This window comes from Morus notabilis, unplaced genomic scaffold, assembly GCF_000414095.1.
Source record: "Morus notabilis unplaced genomic scaffold, ASM41409v2 Scaffold199, whole genome shotgun sequence".
NCBI classification, from domain to species: domain Eukaryota; kingdom Viridiplantae; phylum Streptophyta; class Magnoliopsida; order Rosales; family Moraceae; genus Morus; species Morus notabilis.
The window spans coordinates 86107-110154 of record NW_010366841.1 but is presented as its reverse complement, the minus strand read 5'-3'; the positions used below and the strand labels follow the sequence as shown (position 1 = coordinate 110154).

General features: G+C 34.2%; 3 protein-coding genes across 4 annotated transcripts; 2 read left to right on the top strand and 1 right to left on the bottom strand.

The window, feature by feature from the left end:
* The first annotated feature begins 9733 nt into the window (after nucleotides 1-9733).
* LOC21401234 (isocitrate lyase) lies at nucleotides 9734-13403 on the top strand. The gene is made up of 4 exons (XM_024174201.1): nucleotides 9734-9882; nucleotides 10764-11884; nucleotides 12000-12481; nucleotides 13039-13403. The coding sequence occupies exons 1-4, from the start codon at nucleotides 9853-9855 to the stop codon at nucleotides 13134-13136; spliced, it is 1731 nt and encodes a 576-aa protein (XP_024029969.1). The 5' UTR covers nucleotides 9734-9852; the 3' UTR covers nucleotides 13137-13403.
* Nucleotides 13404-13933: 530 nt separating this feature from the next.
* Nucleotides 13934-16270, top strand: LOC21401232 (UDP-N-acetylglucosamine diphosphorylase 2). Its single transcript, XM_010111220.2, has 2 exons — nucleotides 13934-14136; nucleotides 14398-16270. The coding sequence occupies exon 2, from the start codon at nucleotides 14650-14652 to the stop codon at nucleotides 16108-16110; it is 1461 nt and encodes a 486-aa protein (XP_010109522.1). The 5' UTR covers nucleotides 13934-14136; nucleotides 14398-14649; the 3' UTR covers nucleotides 16111-16270.
* A 1796-nt stretch (nucleotides 16271-18066) lies between these two features.
* On the bottom strand, nucleotides 18067-23828 carry LOC21401230 (syntaxin-132). 2 transcript variants are annotated; one of them, XM_024174211.1, is made up of 13 exons: nucleotides 23698-23828; nucleotides 22753-22866; nucleotides 22479-22535; nucleotides 22288-22336; nucleotides 21874-21962; nucleotides 21715-21788; nucleotides 21565-21607; nucleotides 21437-21497; nucleotides 21274-21299; nucleotides 21113-21190; nucleotides 20949-21029; nucleotides 20666-20731; nucleotides 18067-18363 (listed from the first exon to the last, which is right to left on the bottom strand). In XM_024174211.1, exons 1-13 carry the CDS (start codon nucleotides 23713-23715, stop codon nucleotides 18202-18204), a joined length of 918 nt encoding a protein of 305 aa, XP_024029979.1. In that variant the 5' UTR covers nucleotides 23716-23828; the 3' UTR covers nucleotides 18067-18201. The 2 variants fall into 2 exon arrangements, with proteins under 2 accessions (XP_024029979.1, XP_010109520.1); XM_010111218.2 differs by lacking the exon at nucleotides 18067-18363 and adding an exon at nucleotides 20045-20534.
* Nucleotides 23829-24048: the final 220 nt, after the last annotated feature.

Genomic DNA, 24048 nt, shown 5'->3' with positions numbered 1-24048 from the left:
CTTGATGGCAGAAATTAATTGTTTCAATTGATAAATTTTAGGAGCATTTGATTGAGAAAAACGATCCTTCAAATCTGTCCATATTTGTGCTGCGATTTCAACATAAAGAATACTTGGACGGATCTCAAGTGAGACAGAATTAAGAATCCAACTTCCAACCAAATCATTACACCTTTCCCAGTTGGAAATATCATCTTTCTCTTTTGGAATAGGTAGTGACCCATCAACAAAACCAAGTTTGCTTTTAGCATGAAGTGCTATTTTTACCGCACGACTTCATGATCCGTAGTTGTCCCCTGTCAATAAAGGTGTAACAAGCACGGTAGAAGCGCTATCTGAGTGGTGAATAGCATAAGGATCTGTTTTGATAGAAGATGATGATGAAGGTGGTGGTGGGTTGTTGGTGCTGAAATTTTCATCAGACATGGTGAAGAAAACATAGAGGAGAGAAAAAAAATGATCGTTCACCTCTTTGATACCATATAAGAAAAGTGAAGAAATTTCATGAACTTACTTCATTTCATCTGCTGGCGTGTTTATATAGGCAAAATATTTACAATATTTAATATACAGAAAAATAGGAAACTAACAAATCTAAAGCCTAGAATCTTGGACTAAATTGTTTATCAGTTGCATAACTAAAGGCTACAAACTTGGACTGTTGTGAACTTTTGAATTCATTCATCAGTATCAAACAAACAACTAAAATATCCTAACTAAAAGCTAAAATATTGGACTCCTTGATTTTCATCCAATAAACTATTTAAACTGAAAAAAAAGGATAACTTAATAATGGCGCACAACAATGCTACTCTATGAACTGAAAAGAGAAGAAAAAATTCTGAGTAGAAGATAAGTTTGAAATTCTAGCTTCTCAATTGAGAAATGGGGGGTCCCTTTTATAGGGTTTAGAGGAGATCATGGTTATGTATTTTTTCGACGTGGGACAAAAAACTTTTCCATTTTTTCCCAATTTTTAGGGAGTTTTCCCTTAGTTTTCTCAACTTCATGGGAGCATTTTGAGAGTTAATTTCTCATTTACTCGTTTATTATTTTAAGCATATAAATATATAATTTCAATCTCCTCACAACGAAGAATACAATTTTAAATTGAACCGTTACTAATACGAAGTGAGTTATGCTCAAAATCGAATCTCAAAATAGTACCCTGAAAAATGGTTTTCAAGTCATTTTTTAAATAAATACTAATCCAACAATTAAAACACAATTCTTAATAGTGGAGTAAAATATTCTTCTTCACTGTAAATACACTTTTTTTTCTTTTTTTAAAAGGTGGTATTTCTTTTCCATACGCATTATATAAGCTCAGTGACTAATAATATGCAGTTTGCATATTTGTGAAACAAATATTTGTTCAAAAAGAATAGAAAAAAGCATTTTTTATGTATCCCGATAAGGTTAAATCCCCATAAGGTAAAAAGGTGGACCCTAATAGTGGAGTCCACATGAGTCCCATGTGGGGCCAACTCTTTTGTCTTTGGGGATCAACGAAAAGCATTTTCTTAGGGAAAAGAATTGAGTTTTATTAAAGCCCTACTTTCCACATTGATAAGCAGAACATGACTTAGTTTGACAGTGCTGTAGATTTTTTAAAAAAATTACTTTTAACTGTATTGAAAGAAAAAGTAGCTGTTACAAAAAAAAAAAGCTAAATATTTGGTAAATTATAATAATAATAGCTGTGCTGTTTCTAAAATTAGTGTAATAGTATTTGATAAATTATGAAGTTAAATTGTCGTGGATAGTTAAAAATTACAACTATATTATATTATACTAGAATATAATATATATATAATTATAATATAATATATATTTATTATTATATTTAATATAATTAAAAAACTATTATTATATAATATATTATATTATAATTAATATATTATATAATATATTATAAAATAATAATTATAATATCATATTATTAAAATAATAAATATAATTATATCAATACAATATAATATATAATATATTATAAAATAATAATTATAATATCATATTATTAAAATAATAAATATAATTATATCAATACAATATAATATATAATATATTATAAAATAATAATTATAATATCATATTATTAAAATAATAAATATAATTATATCAATACAATATAATATATAATATATTATAAAATAATAATTATAATATCATATTATTAAAATAATAAATATAATTATATCAATACAATATAATATATAATATATTATAAAATAATAATTATAATATCATATTATTAAAATAATAAATATAATTATATCAATACAATATAATATATAATATATTATAAAATAATAATTATAATATCATATTATTAAAATAATAAATATAATTATATCAATACAATATAATATATAATATATTATAAAATAATAATTATAATATCATATTATTAAAATAATAAATATAATTATATCAATACAATATAATATATAATATATTATAAAATAATAATTATAATATCATATTATTAAAATAATAACTAAAATAATTAAAAATAACAATTATATTATATTATATTATATTATATTACGAGTCTGAATTTTAGATTGTAGATTTTAAATTTCATTAGGAGTATTATGGGTATTATGAAAGTTTATTAATTGTACGATGTTGATTTCCGCACAATCTAAAAGCTAAAATTATTTTTAGACTGTTTCTGATTTTGACTGTAGATTCTTGAAAAATTCTTCAAAAAACACTTTTTAAAAGATTTACTAAACACTAAAATTAGCTTTTGCTACAAACATAAGTTGATTTTAGGAGGGAAAAAAATACCAAACTAAGCTGTAACCAATCTTTTCCAAGAGAGACATGGATCCTCTCCTTTCATCTCATGAATTTTGCTCCACTAGACTCACCAATCCATAAGTAGAAAGCTTTATACAAATGCCAAAATCAAAATTTTAATATTGATTTTTGCTATTTAAAACCCCATTCGTGCAGAAAATTTCACACCAACACGTTTAGAATACAAAACAATGCAGCAACTGTATCATACCTGGGTACTGGCAATAGTACACCGATTGCTAATAGTGTCCTAACGTGATACTAAAGATAGCCCATCATGCTACCACTGATTTTCTCACTAGAACACAATAAAAATAGCAAAATAATAATAATAATAATAATAATAATAAAGATCTAAGAGGCGGCATAGACCAAAGGAGACAACAAAGATCCTAAAGTTTCTTAGCACTAAAACTAATAACCTTTTAAATTCTGAAAACCACAATCATAATTGAAACTCCAAGAACTCCAAGACCCAAAATTAATTACAATCATAGACTCAAACTCTTAAGAGAATTCTAAAACTCCAAAACAAAATACAATAATAAGTTCAAACTCTTAAAATTATAAACTGGAAAGTAAATAATCCACACTCCCAAATTAATAGCACCTTTAAACTTCAAAAACTCATAAATTAATAAACAGTGCTAATTAATCTAAGAGTGGCTGCATCCCCTTAATCATACAACACCATCCCATTATAGACAGCATTAAGAAGTAATTCTGTGAAAAAGGCTCAAATAAATGAGCTCAAGATTCCCATTGATGTATTTATAGAAAGATATACAAACCCCTCAAGTTTCTAATAACGACTTGCATAATGCTAGAGAAATAATTTCTACATAAATCCTAACGCTCGCTAATGGTTCTTCAATTCAAGGTTTAAAAGTTTACCGGTTCAACTATGCTCTAGTTCATTTCACCGATTTGAGTTTTTAATTTTAAGTTTCTATAGTTAAATACTTTTAGAAAATGTCACATTTAATTTTTTCTGCTACAGTTAAAAGCTCTCAGAAAATATCACATTTCAATTTGAATTAAAAACTCAAATCCGCGAAGTGAACAAGACATGTATATATATATATATATATACACGTCAAATATTTTTGCGAGGGTGTGTTTTGTGACGTAGAAAAGTCTTGAACTTTTGATTAGTTTGATCAATATTAAATTTTTATCAGATTAAAAAAATTAACAAAATATTATCCTAGAGTAATTTTTTACATTCTATTGTCGAATTCTCGTCGTGTGATATCATGGTGGATCAAATTTTCAAAGATATGTGAGGAATGAAATTCTGCTTCCTCGAAATGCTAAAGGCCAAGCCCTACCATCTTCATCTTGATCACTATCGGCAGCGATCGAGGACCACTTTCCTCCACAAATTCTGAATGCAGCAAAGACACAATAGACGTCGGTCAATCTTGAATGTCACAAATCCCAATAATGAATGAATTCCCTAGCCTCTTTCAATATTTTTTTCTTTTTATTTTTTTATTCAGCCATCTTCAATGTTATTCACCAGCATTATACACACACACACATATATTTTCTCTAGAATTCACCAGCTTTATCACTTCCATGTTTTGGAAACACGAAAGCATAGCCCATAAATAGTTATCCTCTCATGTATAGAATCTTTGATTGGCCGGTGCAAATAATCCATATTAATTATCTTTCTTTTTTCCCAACTGGTGCAGCCGTATTATGAAAGAAATCATATTTTTTTACTCAAAAACAATTATTATAAAAGAAAAGTCAAATTTTTTTCTTAGAAGTTATCAATTTTACATCTAGAAAAGTTTCCTTTTTAGCGTAATTGTTAGGTTAAATATAAGTTAATTTCTTTTTTTAAAAAAATTTCGAAATTATTTATTTTCTTATTTTTATTTGTAGTTTTTTGTTACTGTTTGAGTCAGTTTAGTCTATAAATACGTTAGTTTTATCATGCGTAAAGGAGAGAATTTTGATGAATGAAATATGAGTGTTTATGCTTTTTATTTTTCTAAGTTTTGGTATTCTTTGTGAATCAACGAATCTTGAGGTCAATTTATGGTATTATATGTGAATCAACAGATTTTAAAATAGTTTTTCTGACATTCTGTATGAATCAATAGACTAATTAATTTATCCCTCTTATTTTTATTTTTTCAATTTTTTCTAATCAAGCTTCTGCTCATCGCCAACCCATTTCTGTGACGTATTATTATCCCCGTCCAATTATACGATGCATGTGTTCAAAATTGTCACTGCTATAGCTAGAATACAAGAGCTTTCATAATTTATACATTATATATATAATATATATATTCCCAAAAAAAATTAGCATGTCACCAAAATTTAATTGTTTTACATTTATATCATCTAATTTCTCGTTATCTATATTGATTTTGATAGTCTTTTAAAATACTAAGAATGGAGCCAAAAATAATAGGCGCGTTTAGAACTCGTTCTGAAATGATTTTATTTTTTCTATGAAAATAAAAATAAAAACGTTTTTAATCTCATACATAATTCATTTTTGAAAATGCTTTCGGTAGTTTTATCAAGAGATTGTTTTCAGTATAACAAATCTATTAATGTCTCTCTCTCTCTCTGCTCGAGAGAGGAGAAAACGAAAACAAAAAATGAAAACGACTAAAAGTCATTTTTTATTTCTCTCTCATTTTATACTAAACAAAAAAATTGTTTTCATTTCTATTTTTTATTTTTATTGCGCCAAACGCCGTTTTGAAAACGTTTTCATTTTTTTCTCTTGAAAAACGAGATTAATTCCAAACATGGCCAATAATATGTTAAGATGTTAAAAGTATACTGTTAAGATATTTTCTGGTGATTGAGTAATATAAATGTTAATGTTATGTCATTAGGGGTACAAATGCAAAAATGATATATTTTAAGTGATATTTTTGTATTTTTTTCCTCAATTTTTACGCTAATTTTTGCTTTTAATGTGCATGGCAAACTCGAGCATATCATCCTCTCTAATTTTGGCAAAAGGAAGAACTACCAACCAACAATTCTTAACAAAAGCTCAACTTTATTCCACTCTACTTCATGGAGATATTAATTTTCTAAATCCAGTTTGTTCATCCCATAATGTTCTTTCGAAACACACACCATCAAAATCTCTTCTGCCTAATAAAATATGACGAAGGATTTGCATAAACATCTATATATTTATGGTCTACCATATTACATGTCTACATGTTATGGCCCAATCCAGCTATATACAATATTTCTAAAGAGAGGTCCAATAATACACCGGCTGTGATTTGTTGTCGTATCTCTTTTGCCAATCACCCACGTTAGGCCGGTAATATGGATCACGATACGACGATACGACTCAAAAATGACACGAATTTTACGGGTTAGAGTTGAGAAAAAAGATGTTCGGGTCAGAATTAGGCCGATCTGAAATTGACACGAAAAACACGGGTCAATTTTGAATTGGACCCGCCTAACCTGAATACGACACGAAACTCATAAAAAATTAAAAAATACATATATTTTTCATTGCATATTTTAAATTTTATTATGAACTTATGATATCATGTAGTTATATTCAAAATCTTATACTACTATTTGCTTACTTTCAATGGATGTTATTGTAATTTAGTGTGTTATAAATTTTAAGTTATTTTTAATATGTAAAAAACTAAATAAAAGTATACAATTTTCGTGTCAATTTCGGGTTCACGGGTTAATTTTGTGTCACGAGTTATTTTTGGGTCGTATCGTGTCAACTCGTAAAGTGGTCGTGTTGTGTTCGTGTTACGGTTTTTAAAAAATTTCGTGTCACGGATCGTGTTCGGGTTGACTATAAATTTAGAAAGAAATTATCAAAATACGACACGTGACACGAATTACCAACCCTAACCCAAATGAATAAATACAATAAAGAAGATGGCGATTGGAGCGAGAAGAAATTCAAAAGACAAAAATAGGAAGAGAAAATTCAGGATAGGATCGTCAACTGGGTATTGATTGAGATAGGCTTATCCTTCTCCTCGGGACTCCAAATTCCAAACTCTCACTCGTCACAAAAACTCAATCAACCAACAAATGATCACAAGAGAGCAAAAATGGTTCTTGAGAAAAAAAAAAAAAAGTGGGTACAAAAATAATTGAGCACAAATATGTATGGTCTTATTATATAATTGTGAACAGAAAAAGAGATCATTCAATGGTCTGTATTTATGTAGGTAACGTTTAGTTTATAATTTTAAAATTATAATTTATAATTCTAATTTTTAAAATTTTAATTTTTTTTAAATATATATTTTAAGAAATTAAGAATTATACGGATCAGAATTCTTAAAACAAACGGAGTAGTAGTAATTACGTATAGATAAACTTTAACTTTGCGTGATCCATTTAAGTTCATTCAGGATTTGACACATAGATCACGTCCATTTGGGCTTTTTCATACGTAGCATCTGTGGGAACTGCCAAGTGGGCTTCCCATAGTGGGAAAGCGTGTCAGATAGCAAAGCTTACGATGGAGCCAGTTTCAGATTACTTTTACAGCTATTTAAAGAATTTCAGCAACAATTTGCTTTTGGTAAATTTATTTTTAGTGGATTATTTCACAATTTGATGTATTAGAAGGGTTATTGACGATATATTTAAATTGATAGATGAAAATTGTTAACGATGTGATCTCTGTTCTTGTTCTTTTCATTAAATAATATTTCTTTTCATATAAAGATTTAAATTTAATATATTTTTATTATAGTATCTTCTGTTATATAAATTCACTTTTTTAATTTAAATTCTCCATTTAAACTTAAAAAAAAAAATGAGACTTATACGTGTTCATATTAAAAATTTACCGCGCATAACATAAATTCGCTCTAATCACAAGTCAAGTTGTTTACAAATAATTAAAATAACCTACCAATATTTAAGAAGACAGGAGTTGTAGGAACTCCCTCATAAGAAAGTAACATCTACAAATAATTTGTTCCATAAAACATTTTAAAAATTCACTTTAGTTTCTTCTGTCAGTGCAGAAACAGAATGATAACTTCTATAAAATACACAACATTACAAAAATGCTGCACTAAGTTTGATAAGATTCAAAGAGTGTTAATGGGTTCGGTTGGGTCATAAGTTTGATAAGATTCAAAGAGTGTTAATGGGTTCGGTTGGGTCATCATGTAAATTTGTAAAACCGAAAACTGGTCTAATTGATTTTTCAATTCAAATATGATTTAATTTCATAAAAAAGTATTTTAAAATAGTTGCAATTAATTGGAATATTATCTGATCGTTTTCGTTTTAATCTGCAGGCTTAATGGTTTGTACAACACTTGGCCTTGATAAGCTTGAGAGCTGAGTTTCCCTAGGACTAAAATCTTTTGCCTTCAATTGTCAATTTGTTCTTTTGGAGCTTCTATGATAAGATTAGAAAAAATAAATTATTAATAGTTTTTTTTTTTCATCCATCATATTCATATCAGAAGTTGTTTATTCTACATATTATTTTTAATTTAATGTGATTTTGATTTGATTTAGGGTCCGTTTAGTTCGTTGATTCGAGTTTTTAATTCGAATTGAGATGGACTTTATGTGATAGCTTTTTACTGTAGTAAAAAAGTTAAATGTGACTATTTTTAAGAGTTTTTTACTGTAGTAAAAGTCGACTTCTAAACTTAAATCGGTATAATAAATGGAGCCTTAACTGTCAACAACACTATCAGTATATCTGTCTTACCAAATAAACTCCTTTGTTTCTCATGGACCTTCTAACACTACTTCAAATCCAGTATATATTTTCAATGGAATATTTTGCCAATAAAAGAACTAATTTAGTACCAAGTTCTAAGTAAAATTTGCAACCATAGTACGTGTACGTGGTTTTTCTTCTTGGGGTTTGCAGAGAAAAATGAAGAGCTCCGTGAAGAATATGGAGAAAACACAAGCACAACAATACTAATGAATTTACATGCACAATATTCCACAACAACATTTATTGAATTTGGTTACTACAACAGCTACGTACGTGATCATATTCTAATTATGACAATTATAAAATGATGATTATTTTGTAATACCAACAACTGATTATTTAAGATAATTAGATTAACAAAATAAGAAACTAATGATTTTATAAGCACACACACACACTATATATATATATATATATATATATTTTTTTTTTTTTTAAATACATTATAACAACTTTAAAACTTTAAAGGAAATTCTTGTTAGTTTATCAATCCATCCTAAAAGCTTAAATTATGAGGAGGTGGGTCAATAATAATTTAATATTTTAACACTCCTCCTCATGTGTAGATTGGATAATAGATAATCGTGTGGGTAAATTAATTGAAAAGCTCAACACGTAAATATTTAAACTCGAAATATATTAAAGACCCAACACATGATGACAATTTAAATAGAGATAAAGAGTGTAATTACAGGGATATAAACTCAAAATTTCCTATTCTGATATTATATTAATTTACTAATCTATCATAAAAATTTAAGTTATTAGAAGGTGAGTTAACAATAATTTAATACTTTAATAGCTCTTATATGTTTAAAAATGAAGAAGAGGGAAAATAGATCAGAGAAACAAAAGCGGTTATTTATCAATCAGAAGAGTGACGTCATGCAAAATGGAAGAGGACAAGCATGGCCTCACAGGATAGTTGGAGAAGTGCCACCACCTTACGTGCCTGCAAATGCAGCTCCCGTGGAACAAGTCTCACTCTCTTTCTGAAGATAACAACGCAAGCAATATTTATTGCAAAGGAAATTAATACGTAAAAAAAGATATGGGTGTGAAAGCTACGTTGGAATTTTCTTGGTTTTTGTTTCTTCTTATCTTCATGGGAATCAGTTAGTTTTATTTTTCTTTTTTTTTTTTTCACCGTAAAATTGGTAAGGATTTCTAATCTCTTTCCCCCTCTTGTTATAAATTGATGGACGTGGGGAGAGCTCTTGTATGAACTTCTCATAGTTGTTTCTTTCTTTCAAGTAAAAAGCCTTTTTTTTTTTTTTTTTTTCTTTTTGTACCAATAACAAGTTCTAGTCATGGCTGCATCCTTCTCAGTGCCTTCAATGGTAAGCTAAACCACTATTTGAACTTCTCCTTTCATGGTTGTTTGCTTTTTCTCTTAATAAGAAGGCTGCTGATTCTTTTGAGATATATTTGTGGCAAATTACGGTCGCATGCATGCAAGCATTTCTTGGGTACTCATTGCATTTTTCTATTTTCATACATTGTTCGAGTTAAATTTCTAGGAAGTTTGCCATTTGAGGCGCTATGTTCAATCTCTCTGGTTATGGTCAACAATAGAACAAAAATTGATGAGAAATTCATGTCCAAACACACGAAACCTCTTTTCTTTAGCTAGTAGTAATTTGCATAATGCTCTGTGTGGCTTGGTGAACTTTCAGCTAAAATAGATTCTGGAGAATACAGTTCTATATTATATATATATATATATATATATATTATGTATATGAATATAGAAAAGCTGCCCAATACAGCTTGCGCCTACTTAGAAGTGCCGTTATATTACTGGATAATTATGATCACCAAATTTTATGTCTGTAAGCAGTTTGATTTATACTTTAGTGGTGATTTAATATAGATCTTTTAGTGACTCTACCCAAAAATATATACATGCAACATATATGCATGTGCACAGCATAAATCATTAAATCCATGCATGCACGCCTTTATTGCTCCGTTCAACTTAGTTTTAATTTAATTAGACTACGCAAGTAACAAACATTAGTGTTTATAGTCCGAAAAAGTTTGTTCCTTTCATGGTATTGTTTTGGTTTCCTTTTAGTATCTGAAGCCATGAACATGGAAGAAACTATTTTAAGGTCTCTTGAAGATTCAAGTCATACTAGAATTTTCTTTTGTTATTCTTGCTTTGTCTTCTGGTCTTTCGACACTTTATGGATTTGATGGATTAAGCTATCGTGAATAGATTATGGAGGAAGAAGGGAGGTTTGAGGCAGAGGTAGCGGAGGTGCAAGCCTGGTGGAACTCCGAGAGGTTCAAGCTAACCCGGCGACCGTACTCAGCTCGAGATGTCGTAGCCCTGCGAGGCAACCTCAAGCAGGGCTACGCCTCCAACGAGATGGCCAAAAAGCTCTGGCGAACCCTCAAGACTCACCAAGCCAATGGCACGGCCTCAAGGACTTTTGGTGCACTTGATCCCGTCCAAGTCACCATGATGGCCAAGCACTTGGACACTATCTACGTCTCCGGCTGGCAGTGCTCCTCCACACACACCACCACCAACGAGCCTGGCCCCGACCTTGCCGACTACCCCTACGACACCGTCCCGAACAAGGTCGAACACCTCTTCTTCGCGCAGCAATACCATGACAGGAAGCAGAGGGAGGCCCGGATGAGCATGAGCCGCGAAGAGAGAGCTCGAACGCCTTATGTCGATTACCTCAAGCCGATCATAGCTGATGGTGACACCGGGTTCGGAGCCACCACGGCAACCGTTAAGCTATGCAAGCTCTTTGTTGAGCGCGGTGCTGCTGGTGTCCACATTGAGGACCAGTCTTCGGTGACCAAGAAATGCGGTCACATGGCGGGGAAAGTGCTCGTTGCCATCAGTGAACACATCAACAGACTGGTCGCTGCGAGGCTGCAATTCGACGTCATGGGTGTTGAGACAGTTCTCGTGGCGAGAACTGACGCGGAGGCCGCGAATTTGATCCAAACCAATGTGGACACGAGGGACCACCAGTTCATTCTCGGCGCCACCAATCCGCACCTCAGAGGGAAGGGCCTGGCGACCCTTTTGGCCGAGGGGATGGCGGGGGGTAAAACCGGGGCGGAGCTACAGGGAATAGAGGACAACTGGATATCGATGGCCCAGTTGAAGACTTTCTCCGAACACGTGGTGGACTCTATCAAGAACTCCAACTACGGCGAGAACGAGAAGCGGTGGAAGCTCAACGAATGGATGAACCACTCCAGCGTCGACAAATGCCTGTCGAACGAGCAAGCCCGAGAGATCGCGGAGAAACTGGGTCTCAAAAACCTTTTCTGGGACTGGGATTTGCCCAGAACCAGAGAAGGATTCTATAGGCGAGTGTTTTCTATTAAAAAAAAAGCTTTATCAGTAAAATAACAAATGACCGCGAAAGGTCATTTTTGCTAATTTCGCTTTGTAAGGCAGTGATTTTGACAAATTTCTTTACAGGTTTAGAGGCTCAGTGGATGCAGCCATCGTCCGCGGCTGGGCATTCGCTCCTCACGCCGACCTCATATGGATGGAGACGGCGAGCCCCGACCTGGCGGAGTGCACGAAGTTCGCGGAGGGCGTGAAGTCGAAGCACCCGGAGATAATGCTGGCGTACAATCTGTCGCCGTCGTTCAACTGGGACGCGTCGGGGATGAGTGATCAGCAGATGACGGAGTTCATTCCGAGGATAGCTAAGCTGGGGTTCTGCTGGCAGTTCATTACTTTGGCTGGTTTCCATGCGGATGCGCTTGTGGTGGACACGTTTGCCAAGGACTACGCCAGGAGGGGAATGCTGGCTTATGTGGAGAGGATCCAGAGGGAGGAGAGGAACAATGGGGTTGACACTCTGGCCCATCAGAAGTGGTCTGGTGCTAATTACTATGATAGGTATCTCAAGACCGTCCAGGGTGGGATTTCCTCCACTGCTGCTATGGGCAAAGGCAAGTTTCTTTTTCCCTCTTCATTTTCATTATGTTTTAGGGGAAATATATATATATATATATATTGAAGAAATGGATTATCACATACCTATTTCAATTCCTTTATACCAACTCTATAACATATAGTTTATTTGTCTAAAGTCAGAAATTCTTAATTGCATAACAAACTTATAAGATAGAAGAAGGACAACCGACTTGTCATGTAAATTTAATAGAGTACCGAGTAAATTACTAACATTGCATTGTTAAACATGTTCTACACACAATGACACGTTGGACTTGGTAGGAGCACTTAGTGAAAAGTATTAGCGTCTAGCTACCCCACCTAAAATTTTAGATAGTTGAGGTGATTCATGTGTTTGGATTATAAGAATAACGCGTTTGAAAACAGTTTTTTTTTTTTTTTTTTTTTTTTGTCACAAAAATTTGAACTTAAACTAAAATTGTGTGTTCAAATATATAAACAAGACATACCATCAAAGAAAATGTTAGAATTCTCATTCTTGGATTTGGTAAAAAGAGAGAATGTTATGAAGAGTCGTTTGCCTTTTATGCAGGAGTGACTGAGGAGCAGTTCAAAGACAGCTGGACCAGGCCAGGAGCGGTGGACTTGGGTACTGAAGGAAGCGTCGTGGTTGCCAAGTCAAGGATGTAAGAGAAAAGAAGACAAGACTCTGGTTCCGGGTTACTATGCTTGCCCATTTCCAATATTTAATGGGATTTGGCGTAGAATAATCAATTGCAATAATATTACAGGCAATTGGGACATTCTAAGTATTTTTTTGGTTACATATTGTCGTATGTTTACTACTTCTTTCAGCTCTCCATTTGCAGAGAGCAGGGACGAAACTCGTTCGTGCTTGTTGTAATTCTGTTGTTTCTTAATCCTCGAGTAATGAAATACTTATCATTAAAAGTACCACTTCACACAATTTTATTATATTATTAATTTATTATTATGCAATCCAAGGCCGTAAAGACAATTAACAAACACCGACTTTTCGAACATGGGAATTTTGATGGTAGAAACTGTTTTTTTTTTTTTATCTTATTAATAAGAATTATTATTTTAATTGTTGGAGTAATTTTTAGTAAGAATAGTTTTGTATCACAAGTTGTAAATTTTTAATACGGACGTGCATAAATCTAATTATTAGAACAATAATTAGAAACAACAATTCCTTTTGTTATGTAAGCAGACACCGACCTTTTTAACATTATAAATAGGGAGAAAGCCAAAAATACAACACTTTATAATGAATAACGTAAACGTAAAGGTAGCAAAAAAAAAAAAAAAAAGGTAATATACATAAATTTCTCTTAGATTAATGGGGTGTTAACACCTGACCATTTGGGCCTGGAATTGGGGCACAACACGACACCAACCTTAGGCCCAAAACTTTTAAAAGTCTGGTTGAAAGAAGAGCAATGTTTATATTCTTTAATATATCCACTTATAATTTCAGAATTTCCATTTTGATTTTTCTTCGAGCAGGCCAGGCAGAAGCTGCGATTTGCACCTGTTTTGTTCAGCTTGAGCTTCGTGAACACGACTCAAAAGCCGGTCGAATTCCGCTTCCCGTCGCTGTGTTTTTACGGTTACCGTCACACCTGCGCGAATCCCTAATCCCAAATCTCAAGCCGTTCCTTAAAAGGTCAGGACATTTCTTTGAATCCTCCGTCGGCATAAATAATATTATCTGATTATTAGTAAATAGTAATTAGATCGCAGAGCGTGTAAAGGACCAAAAAGCCTTCCTCTTTTCTCTTCTGCATTATGCACCATAGATTTGACTTATTGTCTTTAATGATACCTTAAAAATCTAGTAAACCAAAGCTCTTTCTTTTTGTCTGTTCATTATTAAGGCTTCTTTTTTTAAAAAACAAAACTTTTTCTTACATTCATTGATTTTTAGGAACAACACAACAGTGACAGATTGGAGTAATTATTAGTGTCAAACGCAAGGGCATTTCGGTAACTTCAGCTGGAACAGGCAGTTACTCTAGTTGATTCTCTCCTCTGTCTTCTTCCCCACAACCACTGTCTGTTGGCGTTTGCTGAGTTGTGCCCATCTCTCTCTCTTAGTCTGTCTATAACTTCAAGTCAAACAATTCAGAGATCTGGAGAGTGTAGAAACGGAAAGTTAGAGAGAGAGAGAGGAAAAAAAATGAGAGAGCCAACAATGGATGCTTCAGCATTGGCACAGCCACAACCACCGCCGCAGGCATTGCTGGAGAGGCTCAAGGACTACGGCCAAGAGCACGCATTCGACCTCTGGGACGAGCTCTCCGCCGAGGAGCGCCACCAGCTCGTCAAGGACATCGAGAGTCTCGATCTTTCGCGGACCGATCGGATCATCCGCTGCTCTCTCCAGTCCCACGCCCTCCCCGCCGCCGCGATTGAGCCCGTTCCCGAGGGCTGTGTGTCGACCGTGGAGGCCCGAAGGCTCGAGGACCGCGAGCGTTGGTGGAAGGCCGGCTTGAAGGCCATTTCTGAAGGGAAATTGGCCGTCCTTCTCTTGTCCGGCGGCCAAGGAACTAGGCTCGGGAGCTCCGATCCGAAAGGATGCTTCAACATTGGCCTTCCGTCGGGGAAATCTCTGTTCCAGCTTCAAGCTGAGAGAATTCTGTGTGTTCAGAAGTTAGCTTCGCAGGTGAAGAGTGATTCTAATGTTCAAATACATTGGTACATTATGACTAGTCCTTTTACGGATGAATCCACGAGGAAATTCTTCGAAAGTCATAAGTACTTTGGGCTTGAATCTGAGCAAGTCACGTTTTTTCAGCAAGGCACGATTCCTTGCGTCTCCAAGGACGGTAGATTCATCATGGAATCTCCGTTTGGAGTGGCGAAAGCTCCTGACGGGAATGGCGGGGTTTATTCGGCTCTGAAAACGTCGAAATTGTTGGAGGACATGTCAATGAGAGGCGTTAAGTACTTGGATTGCTATGGCGTCGACAATGCGCTGGTTCGCGTTGCTGATCCGACTTTCTTGGGCTATTTCATCGACAAAGGCGTCGCTGCGGCAGCAAAAGTTGTCCGGAAGGCGTATCCACAGGAGAAGGTCGGCGTGTTCGTCCGCCGAGGGAAAGGCGGGCCGCTCACTGTTGTCGAGTACAGCGAGTTGGATCCTTCTCTGGCTTCGGCAATCAATCAAGAAACCGGCAGGCTCCGGTTTTGTTGGAGCAATGTGTGCCTGCACATGTTTACGCTTGATTTCCTTCACCAAGTTGCCAATGGACTTGAGAAGGACAGTGTCTACCACCTCGCCGAAAAGAAAATCCCCTCCATTCACGGTCACACGGTCGGATACAAGCTCGAGCAGTTCATATTCGACGCGTTTCCATATGCGCCTTCCACGGCGCTTTATGAGGTGCTGAGGGAAGAAGAGTTTGCTCCTGTGAAGAATGCCAATGGATCCAACTTCGACACCCCGGACAGCGCTAGGCTTCTCGTCCTCCGGCTTCACTCCCGTTGGGTGGTCGCTGCTGGAGGATTCTTGACGCATTCCGTGCCGTTGTATGCCACTGGCGTGGAGGTTTCTCCTTTGTGTTCGTTTGCCGGAGAAAATCTGGAACCTATATGCCGTGGTAGAACCTTTCATGCCCCTTGTGAGATTACATACTAAATAGGTAATAAGATAACTCCATGCTTTCTAGATAGCTTCTTTTTCATCTCATGTTTTGAGCTAGTGTATGAATTGAGATTATTGGGATTTTTGGGCGTGTTTTGATTCTATCGATATTGTGATGTGCAATGCTATTCTTGAGATTTGATTCCTTTGGTGTTAAAACAATAAATTAGATAAATAAAAGATCCTTTCTTTTGCTTTTTCTTTGGTCTCCAGTTTGATACTGTAAAATTACCTACATTTCTTTGCATGTACGTTGATGATCTTGTTATGCAATATAGGATGCCTTCTTCAATTGATTAAATGGAATTGCCTTACATGTTTGCAGAGACTTGGGTTTGGTTTTAGTATATCTTTCTTTTTTACTATCAAATAGAAAAATGCTTTGATTTCTCATGATTTTGGCTAATTCAGACTTGAGATCAAGTAATCTATTGAAAACTATTTCCCTTGGTAGGTAATATGGCACGTCAGTCTGAAATTTGTTGGCTGCCAGAGAATCATATCCAATTAAAGAAAAAAAATTATAGATTAAGCTAAAACTTTTGGTGTGCTTTCTGTTGTAACATCATCTATCTAGCAAATCCTAACAGCGGATTCTTGTGGGATCATATCTGTTAAGACTTCTGCTCTTGAGTCCATTTCACGTTTTTGAGTCATCTAACATTGTTGAGATTTGTTGCGTCTCTTGCTGCCTCACATTACTCTAGGTGAACTAGGTAAAGGTTAGACAATGTAAGGTCTTACTTGAAACTTAATACTTTGGAGTTTGATAATGACAAAATGAATATGACTACGTACCTAATCTGATAGCTTCAAGATGAAGAATCAGATTGGAATATGTACAAGGAGCCATGTAATTTTTTCTGTCATGATTGTTTTTTTCCCCTCAAAAAAGTCATTTCTCATGGGACAGGCAGATCTATGTGCATCCTTCTCTTTTCAAAAGTAAAATCAAAGGTTACGTCTATACTAGAGACACGTATGAAATCACAATGAGATATCCACAAGGTGGCAGGTGAAATGTTACTTAAAAGTGTCTTTGAGGAACATTGACAATTAGAGAAAGTAAAGCTTTCTTTTTTTTTTTGTTTGATACTCAGAAATTGCCTGAACCCACTTTGTGAGTCCGAGTTAGAAAGTGGAACCTAAAGGTTTGAGATTTAGTGGAATATATTTTGATGGACAAAAGATTAGCTTGAGGACCTTACTCTAATTTAAGTGAAGTCAAAGAAGATTGGTCCAGAAATGTACTAGTTTGGTGGATGTTTTTGATTTTGACCCTAGAGGTTGTGGTTGCTCTGCATAATTTGATAACCAAGAACTTCAAAACATAAGACATATTCCCCTGCTAATACTTGGAAATAGATTAAACCACTTGCTGATATTGGAATACTACTGAAATCAAAAGGGCAAGAATGAACAATTAGATGAGAAAATGATCTATTCTTCTTCTTTATTAATATTAGTACCAGTAATGCGTAGTGTTTTCCCTATAGAAGCTATTGATACTTGTTGATATAAATATATCTATATACACACACACACACACACACACACACACATGTATTGTTTTTCTATAGCTATTAAAGTAGATCCTGGTTAGTATTAAAGTATGTCAGTGTTTGTCCGTGCATTCTTCCAATAGTATTTACATCTGTCGGCTATTGAGCAAAATCAGAACTTACCAAGAAAAGTGAGAAGCACTTTCCTCTTTAAGACTTCATCATCTTGATTGCTAAAGTTTCCTGACATCATCTAAGAAACAGTGAAGTTTGCTCCTCCCAAGTGTTAAATTGCATGAGAAAAGAAAATCCTTATATTACATATGGATGGTGAGAAAGTAATAGAAACGAGATTTTTACAAGCATAATATCCCGTGTTACTCAATTATTGTGTCCCAAAAACACAATACACGAAAAAAAAAAAAGAGCAACAAGCCCTCTACTGTTTTATCAAAAGAAATAAAGATAAAAAGAACCAAGTTCTCAAAGACAAAAGTATTCGTGTGTGGAACAAAAGAAAAAAGTGCACCTTGCAAAAGGGGATATGATGATGTGTTGTCTTCTCTATCATTTTTTTTAATTATTATTTTTTCCATGGTTTCAAAATGGAGAGGACTACGATTATTGCAATAACCAGAAGCAATATAATGGAAATCATCATGCATTTTCTTGACCTCTTTTGCAAGGTTTTTGCCATTTGTAGAGCATCTGTACCGGATCGCACGTGGTCCACTGCGTTTGTTACCTGTGCAAACGTGATAAAACCACCACAACTCATTTGCCATCCATGTAAATAATAATTGTTCAATCAATAAATAAATAAAAATAAGAACAAAAGTGACAATTGACATTTCTGAATATGATTATGGTAATTGCCTACTAAACCATGCTTATTTAAAGTGATAATTAAGAGAAGTATTAATAGAGTCTTCACCAATAGTTAAATACCACTCATGGATAGCACTCAACACTCAATCGTGAGCCTTTTAAAAAATGAAAATTACAATTGTGCTCACCTGTTTAGTTGTCTACAAATAAGGACAAACATCTTTGTAGCATTTTCAGAGCAAAACATCTTAGTAGTATTTAAAAATTGGCATAGATTAAAGAGCATTCCTCTATATTTAAAGATTTTAAAAGAAATGAATTAATGAGCCTATTAGTGAGAGAGAAACATGCATTCTTATCTTCATTTTGGTAATGCTGGGGACCAATCTAGGCCTTTACCGACCAGGTAGGCTGTGCGGGTCCTCAACCCAAATCAGCCCATTCTGATAATGACAAGACCAGCCCAATGAATAGTTCCCTAATGGAAAAAGGATAAATACCCCCTCAGAAGGTACAAGTCTTAAATTTTTATCCGTAATGCTTAATTAATATCCTTTAGTAAAAAAAATATATTAATCAAAAAAGTATTAATCAAGCATAAAAAGTAAAAAGTCAGACTCGGGAACTCTTTAAAATAAGTGTAGTAATTTTCTCTTCCCTCCCTTATGTATGCTTTTTAAAGGTTAAAATCATCCAATGGCAGAATTTTCCTCTACAACTACAAGTAATGGAACATGTATTCAAAAGAATATGTAAAACTTGAGAGCACCAGCCTGTTGCTCTTTTAGGTCTTCATTTGCATTGGTCATCATGTTTCGTGAATAGAAGGAATAAATAGCGTAGAAAATTTAGCCATTATGTAAATGGATCAATTTATTTAGTAAAGATTAATTGAGTCCGAAATTGGACTGTAAACCAACAGAAGTGAATTTCAGGAACTATCAAAAATACCACTCAAGATCACAAAACAATATTATTTATGCCACCCCACTAAAAAATAAACAACTACCATTCAATTAACAAAGAGAAGACAAAAGGACACAATAACACCTAATTGCTTATAATGACATAAATAATATGCCTGCACAGACAAAACCATGACAAGTTGTGTACTTTTCTCTCTCTCTTTTTTTTTTTTTTTTTTTTTTTTTTTTGAATGAACCTAAAATCTTAAATATTGAAGCTAAAAGCAACTCAATGGGCAACAAAAGGCAAACAAGGGTTGGATTTGGGTTTAACCTTTGAGCCCAAGAAGAAGTAAAATGATATCCGCATTGGTCCTTTTTCTTTATTCTACCAAATTTTCCCGAGTGGTTTTAGGCAATAGCATAGTGATAGTTTCACACCTAACTCCTACCACAAGATGACCATTTGAATCCCCCACCACCTCCAAGTTCAAAAAAATAAACACAAAAATAAAAAATAAAAAATTCTCGACTAACGTCATCAACTACTAACAAGGACAGGTGTACATGATTCTCAATTCCTAACCAAGTGCACATTTAGCAATTTTGTTCTTTTCCTTTGGATTTTTAAGGATTAAGAGGTAAACAAAAGAATAAAGAAAGAATAAATGGCATAAGAAAGGGGAAAGAAAAAATGTGATACATATTATTAAGTGACAAAGTCATATAATCACAAGGCAAACCAAATTAAAAATGCCTGAACCCAAAAGCTTATCCTGTAAGAGGACAATTGTATAGTGGTTTTCAAAAATCCACATTAAAAACTTCAACGACACACTACCAACACCCCAAATCCAATAAACCAACTTCACTAAAGAAAGGGCTAATAAATCTAAAGGAAAAAACATCAAACCAAATAAGTAAGCTTTTAAGTGATGTAAAGAAAACGTATAATTTCTATAGACTCCTAGTTCACTAATATATTATGGTCAAGGGACAAAGGGAGAGCTTAAGCACCCTTGTCACTCTTCCATGGTTTGAGTACTCCTACAACTATAACAGCTACTATAATTAAGAGAATAATAATGGCAATGCACATCCATTTTCTGGAGTTCCTCTGGAGTTTCTTTGCATTTTGAAGTACAGTGTTCCCTCTTTGGACATGATCAACGGCATTTGTGACCTGAACAACATCCCCATTAACAACACGGTGCCACCAAGCAACACACATACATTGTGTAGACATCATGCAAAAACACATCCTCGGTATGCAAAAACACATCCTCAGTATGCAAAAATAAGTATTGAACGAACCTGATTCTCAATGTTATCGATGATCTCTCCCTGTGCTTCGACTAGGACCGCCATGTCCATGTAGATCTGAGAAATGTACAGGACTCGTGTTGTTTATTTACATGTCACTTTCAATGGTTACCGATCTTATATGTTGGAAACCACTAGTGTTGAGCATCACAAGCAATAAAGGGTGGATCATACATGTGCATCCCATACTGTGTGACCCACTATCTGTTAGTGTATAATGCTGAGCACCACTAGTATCTTTTAACATTTTTTTTATGTTGTTGTGTGCAAGTACCTGGTGTAAGTCAAGAAGCTTTTTCTCTATTTCTTTCACAGCATCATGTCTCTCCTGTATTTCTTCCAAAGTGCTTAGGACCTTGAATTGAATTTGCTGAATCAGAAGAGGCTCCAAAGTCTCAAACCAATGGACGATTAAGTGAGAGGTAAAACATAACAAACCTGTCCTCGTCCCGATTCTTGGATTGCCTTTTGGAATATTTGCTCGCTGTTTCCGGTTTCTATAAGGTTGTCAATTGTCTAAAATGAAAATTAAAATCATATTATAACCTATAAGATTTAAGTTCAGCATCAAGATTTTGATATTAGGATTTTAGGCTCACCTCTTCATCTGGTTTGCTGCCCGTAACTGAACAATTATAATCACACAAAAACAAGGTTTATTTTGTCAAAACATGATCAACCATTATGAAACTGTGACACACTAATTTAAGGCGAATATTTGCACTTTCAAGTATGGTAGTTTGTAAATTAAGGTATTCAAACCTGTAATGACCCTTCTCTCCACAACCTCACGATATTCATCTTGGATTCTTTGTCTGAGGGTCTGAAAAATAGTTCACTCGTGAGAAGTTAAGTAAAAACCAATTCACCAAGAACAAGTGTCGATATACCTGAAACTCGATCATTATGTCCCTGAACTTTTTGGTCAAAGAACTGCCATTCAAACACGTTGGTTTATAATCAGTTTATTATTGTTATTAGTCTAGAAAAAGGAGTTAAAAGGTAGTTGAAGAATCTTAAAAATAGGGAGTCTTCTGAACTTTGTCATGTTTGTCCTTGCTCTGTCAACACCTGTTCCTTTCTCACAACCAGGCTTCCGTCTGTTGGCTAAGTTCTGGAGGAACAAAAGAAAATCAGTACATAACTTAAGAAGAGGCTAAAGTATTGTTTGCAAAATACTAGGGAAAAAAAGGATTTACTTCTTTGCTTATGGCTTCTAGTTTTGATTTGACGCCGCGTGCAATCTTTCCCACTTCATCAATGTCTTTCTCCATGCGCTTCTTGATCGCTGAATGAGAGCAGTCAAAGAGTTGTCCGAGAAAATGGAACTAAAATCAGAACTCAATACACAAATATGCTGAAAAACACAGAGGGGATTTCCAGCATGCTAAATGGTTGATCAGTTATAATATTTAGTTAGGGATTTTGTTTATTGGGGTAGTTCCCATTGTCTTCTTCTCTATATTGGTTCTATTCTTCTATCTCTATGTCTTCTATCTTGGTCCGACATCAAAATGCCTATCAAACTTGGTCAATCCAACTCAAAGTTAAATGTATAAAACAATTACGCACTAGGTTTCATTCTCAGATGCAGTTTAGACCCATGTTTATACCTTTCATAGCTGATGCTTTGGTCACAGACTTTGACTCTTCATTAGCATCCTGTACAAAGTAAAAATTAGAGTTCAAACAAACTTGCTGGGCCCGTTTCATTCACTCACATGCACAAAGAACAACAAAATCTTGAAGACCTTATAAATATGTCAACCGTCACTACAAAGCATTGAATAAGAACTGTACAAACCTTAAGTTTGTTAAGTAGTCCAGAGACCTTATCCACCTGTTTCTCAACCTCTTGTATCTGAATCACAAAAAAAAATAATAATAATAATAATAATAAAGGAAAAAAAGGAGAAGAAGAAGAGCATAAAAAACCTTACTAAGGAAGCAAAAAGAGAGGAAAAAAAAAAGTACAAGTTTCAGCTCTTCCACAGATTGGTTCCCCACAATTTGCATCATATTTCATTCAATCATGATTAAAGACAGTACGATGAACAAAGAAAGAAAAAAGGTAAGACCTGCTTATTGAAAGCTTCCATTCCAATATCAGTATTGCTCCGTTGAATTTGCCTCCCCATTTCTATATCATCTTCTCTGGAAGGCTGGCCTTTGGCATCTCCAACAAATGAATCCTAGAGCACAGTAAAATCACAAAACAAAGTACAATTTGTTCAGTGTATGAGCTGACAAATTTATCCTTTTACTTTTACAAAATCAGAGGGACCCAAAGAAGTAACAGATTACAAAGCAACATTGAACCAAAATTGGAAAGTATTGTAATGTAGACCGGTTTCTCTATGTCGTTGATGTTTATTTAGGGCTCGTTTAGTTCGCTGATTCGAGTTTTTAATTCGAGTTGAGATGCGACTTTATCTTAGAACTTTTTACTGTAGCAAAATAGTTAAATGTTACTGTTTTTTAGAGCTTTTTACTGTAGTAAACTCGAATCGGTGAAATGAACAGGGCTTAATACCACTAAAATGACTGACATAATGATGCCTCCGTTGGAGAATCATGTAGGAATTTTTGGTGACAAGAAAAAGTTACGTAACCATTTAAGTGTATGTTAGTGCAAACACATGATTTTGGGTCTGCGTTTTTCTCTTAAAAAAATTTGAATTCAAAAGTCATAATCAATAACCCTTGTTTGAACATTGCGGATCAAATGCTTTTGGTTACATGGGCAAAATAACTATTCAATTCAACTGAAGTGTAATTGTCAGGGAACCCAGAGGCTTTTTTATTATTATTATTATTTTTAACCGAAACAACCAGAAAATAAAGAGACTGGCATAAAGGCTTCAACTTGGTCTGATCACTGAGCCATATTTAGCCTCCATTTTACAACTGGGGTATTCCCCAAAACAGTAAAAAAATAAAATTCAAGCCAGAATAAGATCATCAAAGCCCTCAAAAAAAAAAAGGAACTGAATTTAAAAACAAAGAATTAAGAAAAAAATTACCGTGAGCAGGTCGTTCATGTTGAAGAAATCAGATCACAGAGACGCCTAAAGAGAGTTGAAATTCCGAAGAAGAATATTCAATTGAAAGAAAATGAGTTCAAGAGCTGGAAAAAAAGGGGGGACGTTTTCAGTTTGTGTTGTTTTTGTTTATGGAGAAACAAAACGGTGAATGGCGTGTTAATGATAATTGATTGACCAATTGATTACGAATATAATAATAATAATAAGAATAATAATAATAATAAAGATTACAGATGTTAATTGTTGGTTTGGCCGGCGATGGAAGGGTCAAAACGACAGAAAGACAGTCCACACGCTCCCACAAGGGGCGTTACTAACGAATAAATAGTG

Excerpts from the sequence above, each read along its gene's own strand:
- LOC21401232 (XM_010111220.2), top strand. The coding sequence starts at position 14,650 with ATGAGAGAGCCAACAATGGATGCTTCAGCATTGGCACAGCCACAACCA.
- LOC21401234 (XM_024174201.1), top strand. The coding sequence starts at position 9,853 with ATGGCTGCATCCTTCTCAGTGCCTTCAATG. Across the intron at positions 9,883-10,763 it reads CCTTCTCAGTGCCTTCAATG|ATTATGGAGGAAGAAGGGAG; the intron begins GTAAGCTAAACC and ends TATCGTGAATAG. Across the intron at positions 12,482-13,038 it reads CACTGCTGCTATGGGCAAAG|GAGTGACTGAGGAGCAGTTC; the intron begins GCAAGTTTCTTT and ends CCTTTTATGCAG.
- LOC21401230 (XM_010111218.2), bottom strand. Across the intron at positions 22,337-22,478 it reads GACTACTTAACAAACTTAAG|GATGCTAATGAAGAGTCAAA; the intron begins GTTTGTACAGTT and ends TACTTTGTACAG. Across the intron at positions 20,732-20,948 it reads AGCTTCTTGACTTACACCAG|ATCTACATGGACATGGCGGT; the intron begins GTACTTGCACAC and ends TACATTTCTCAG.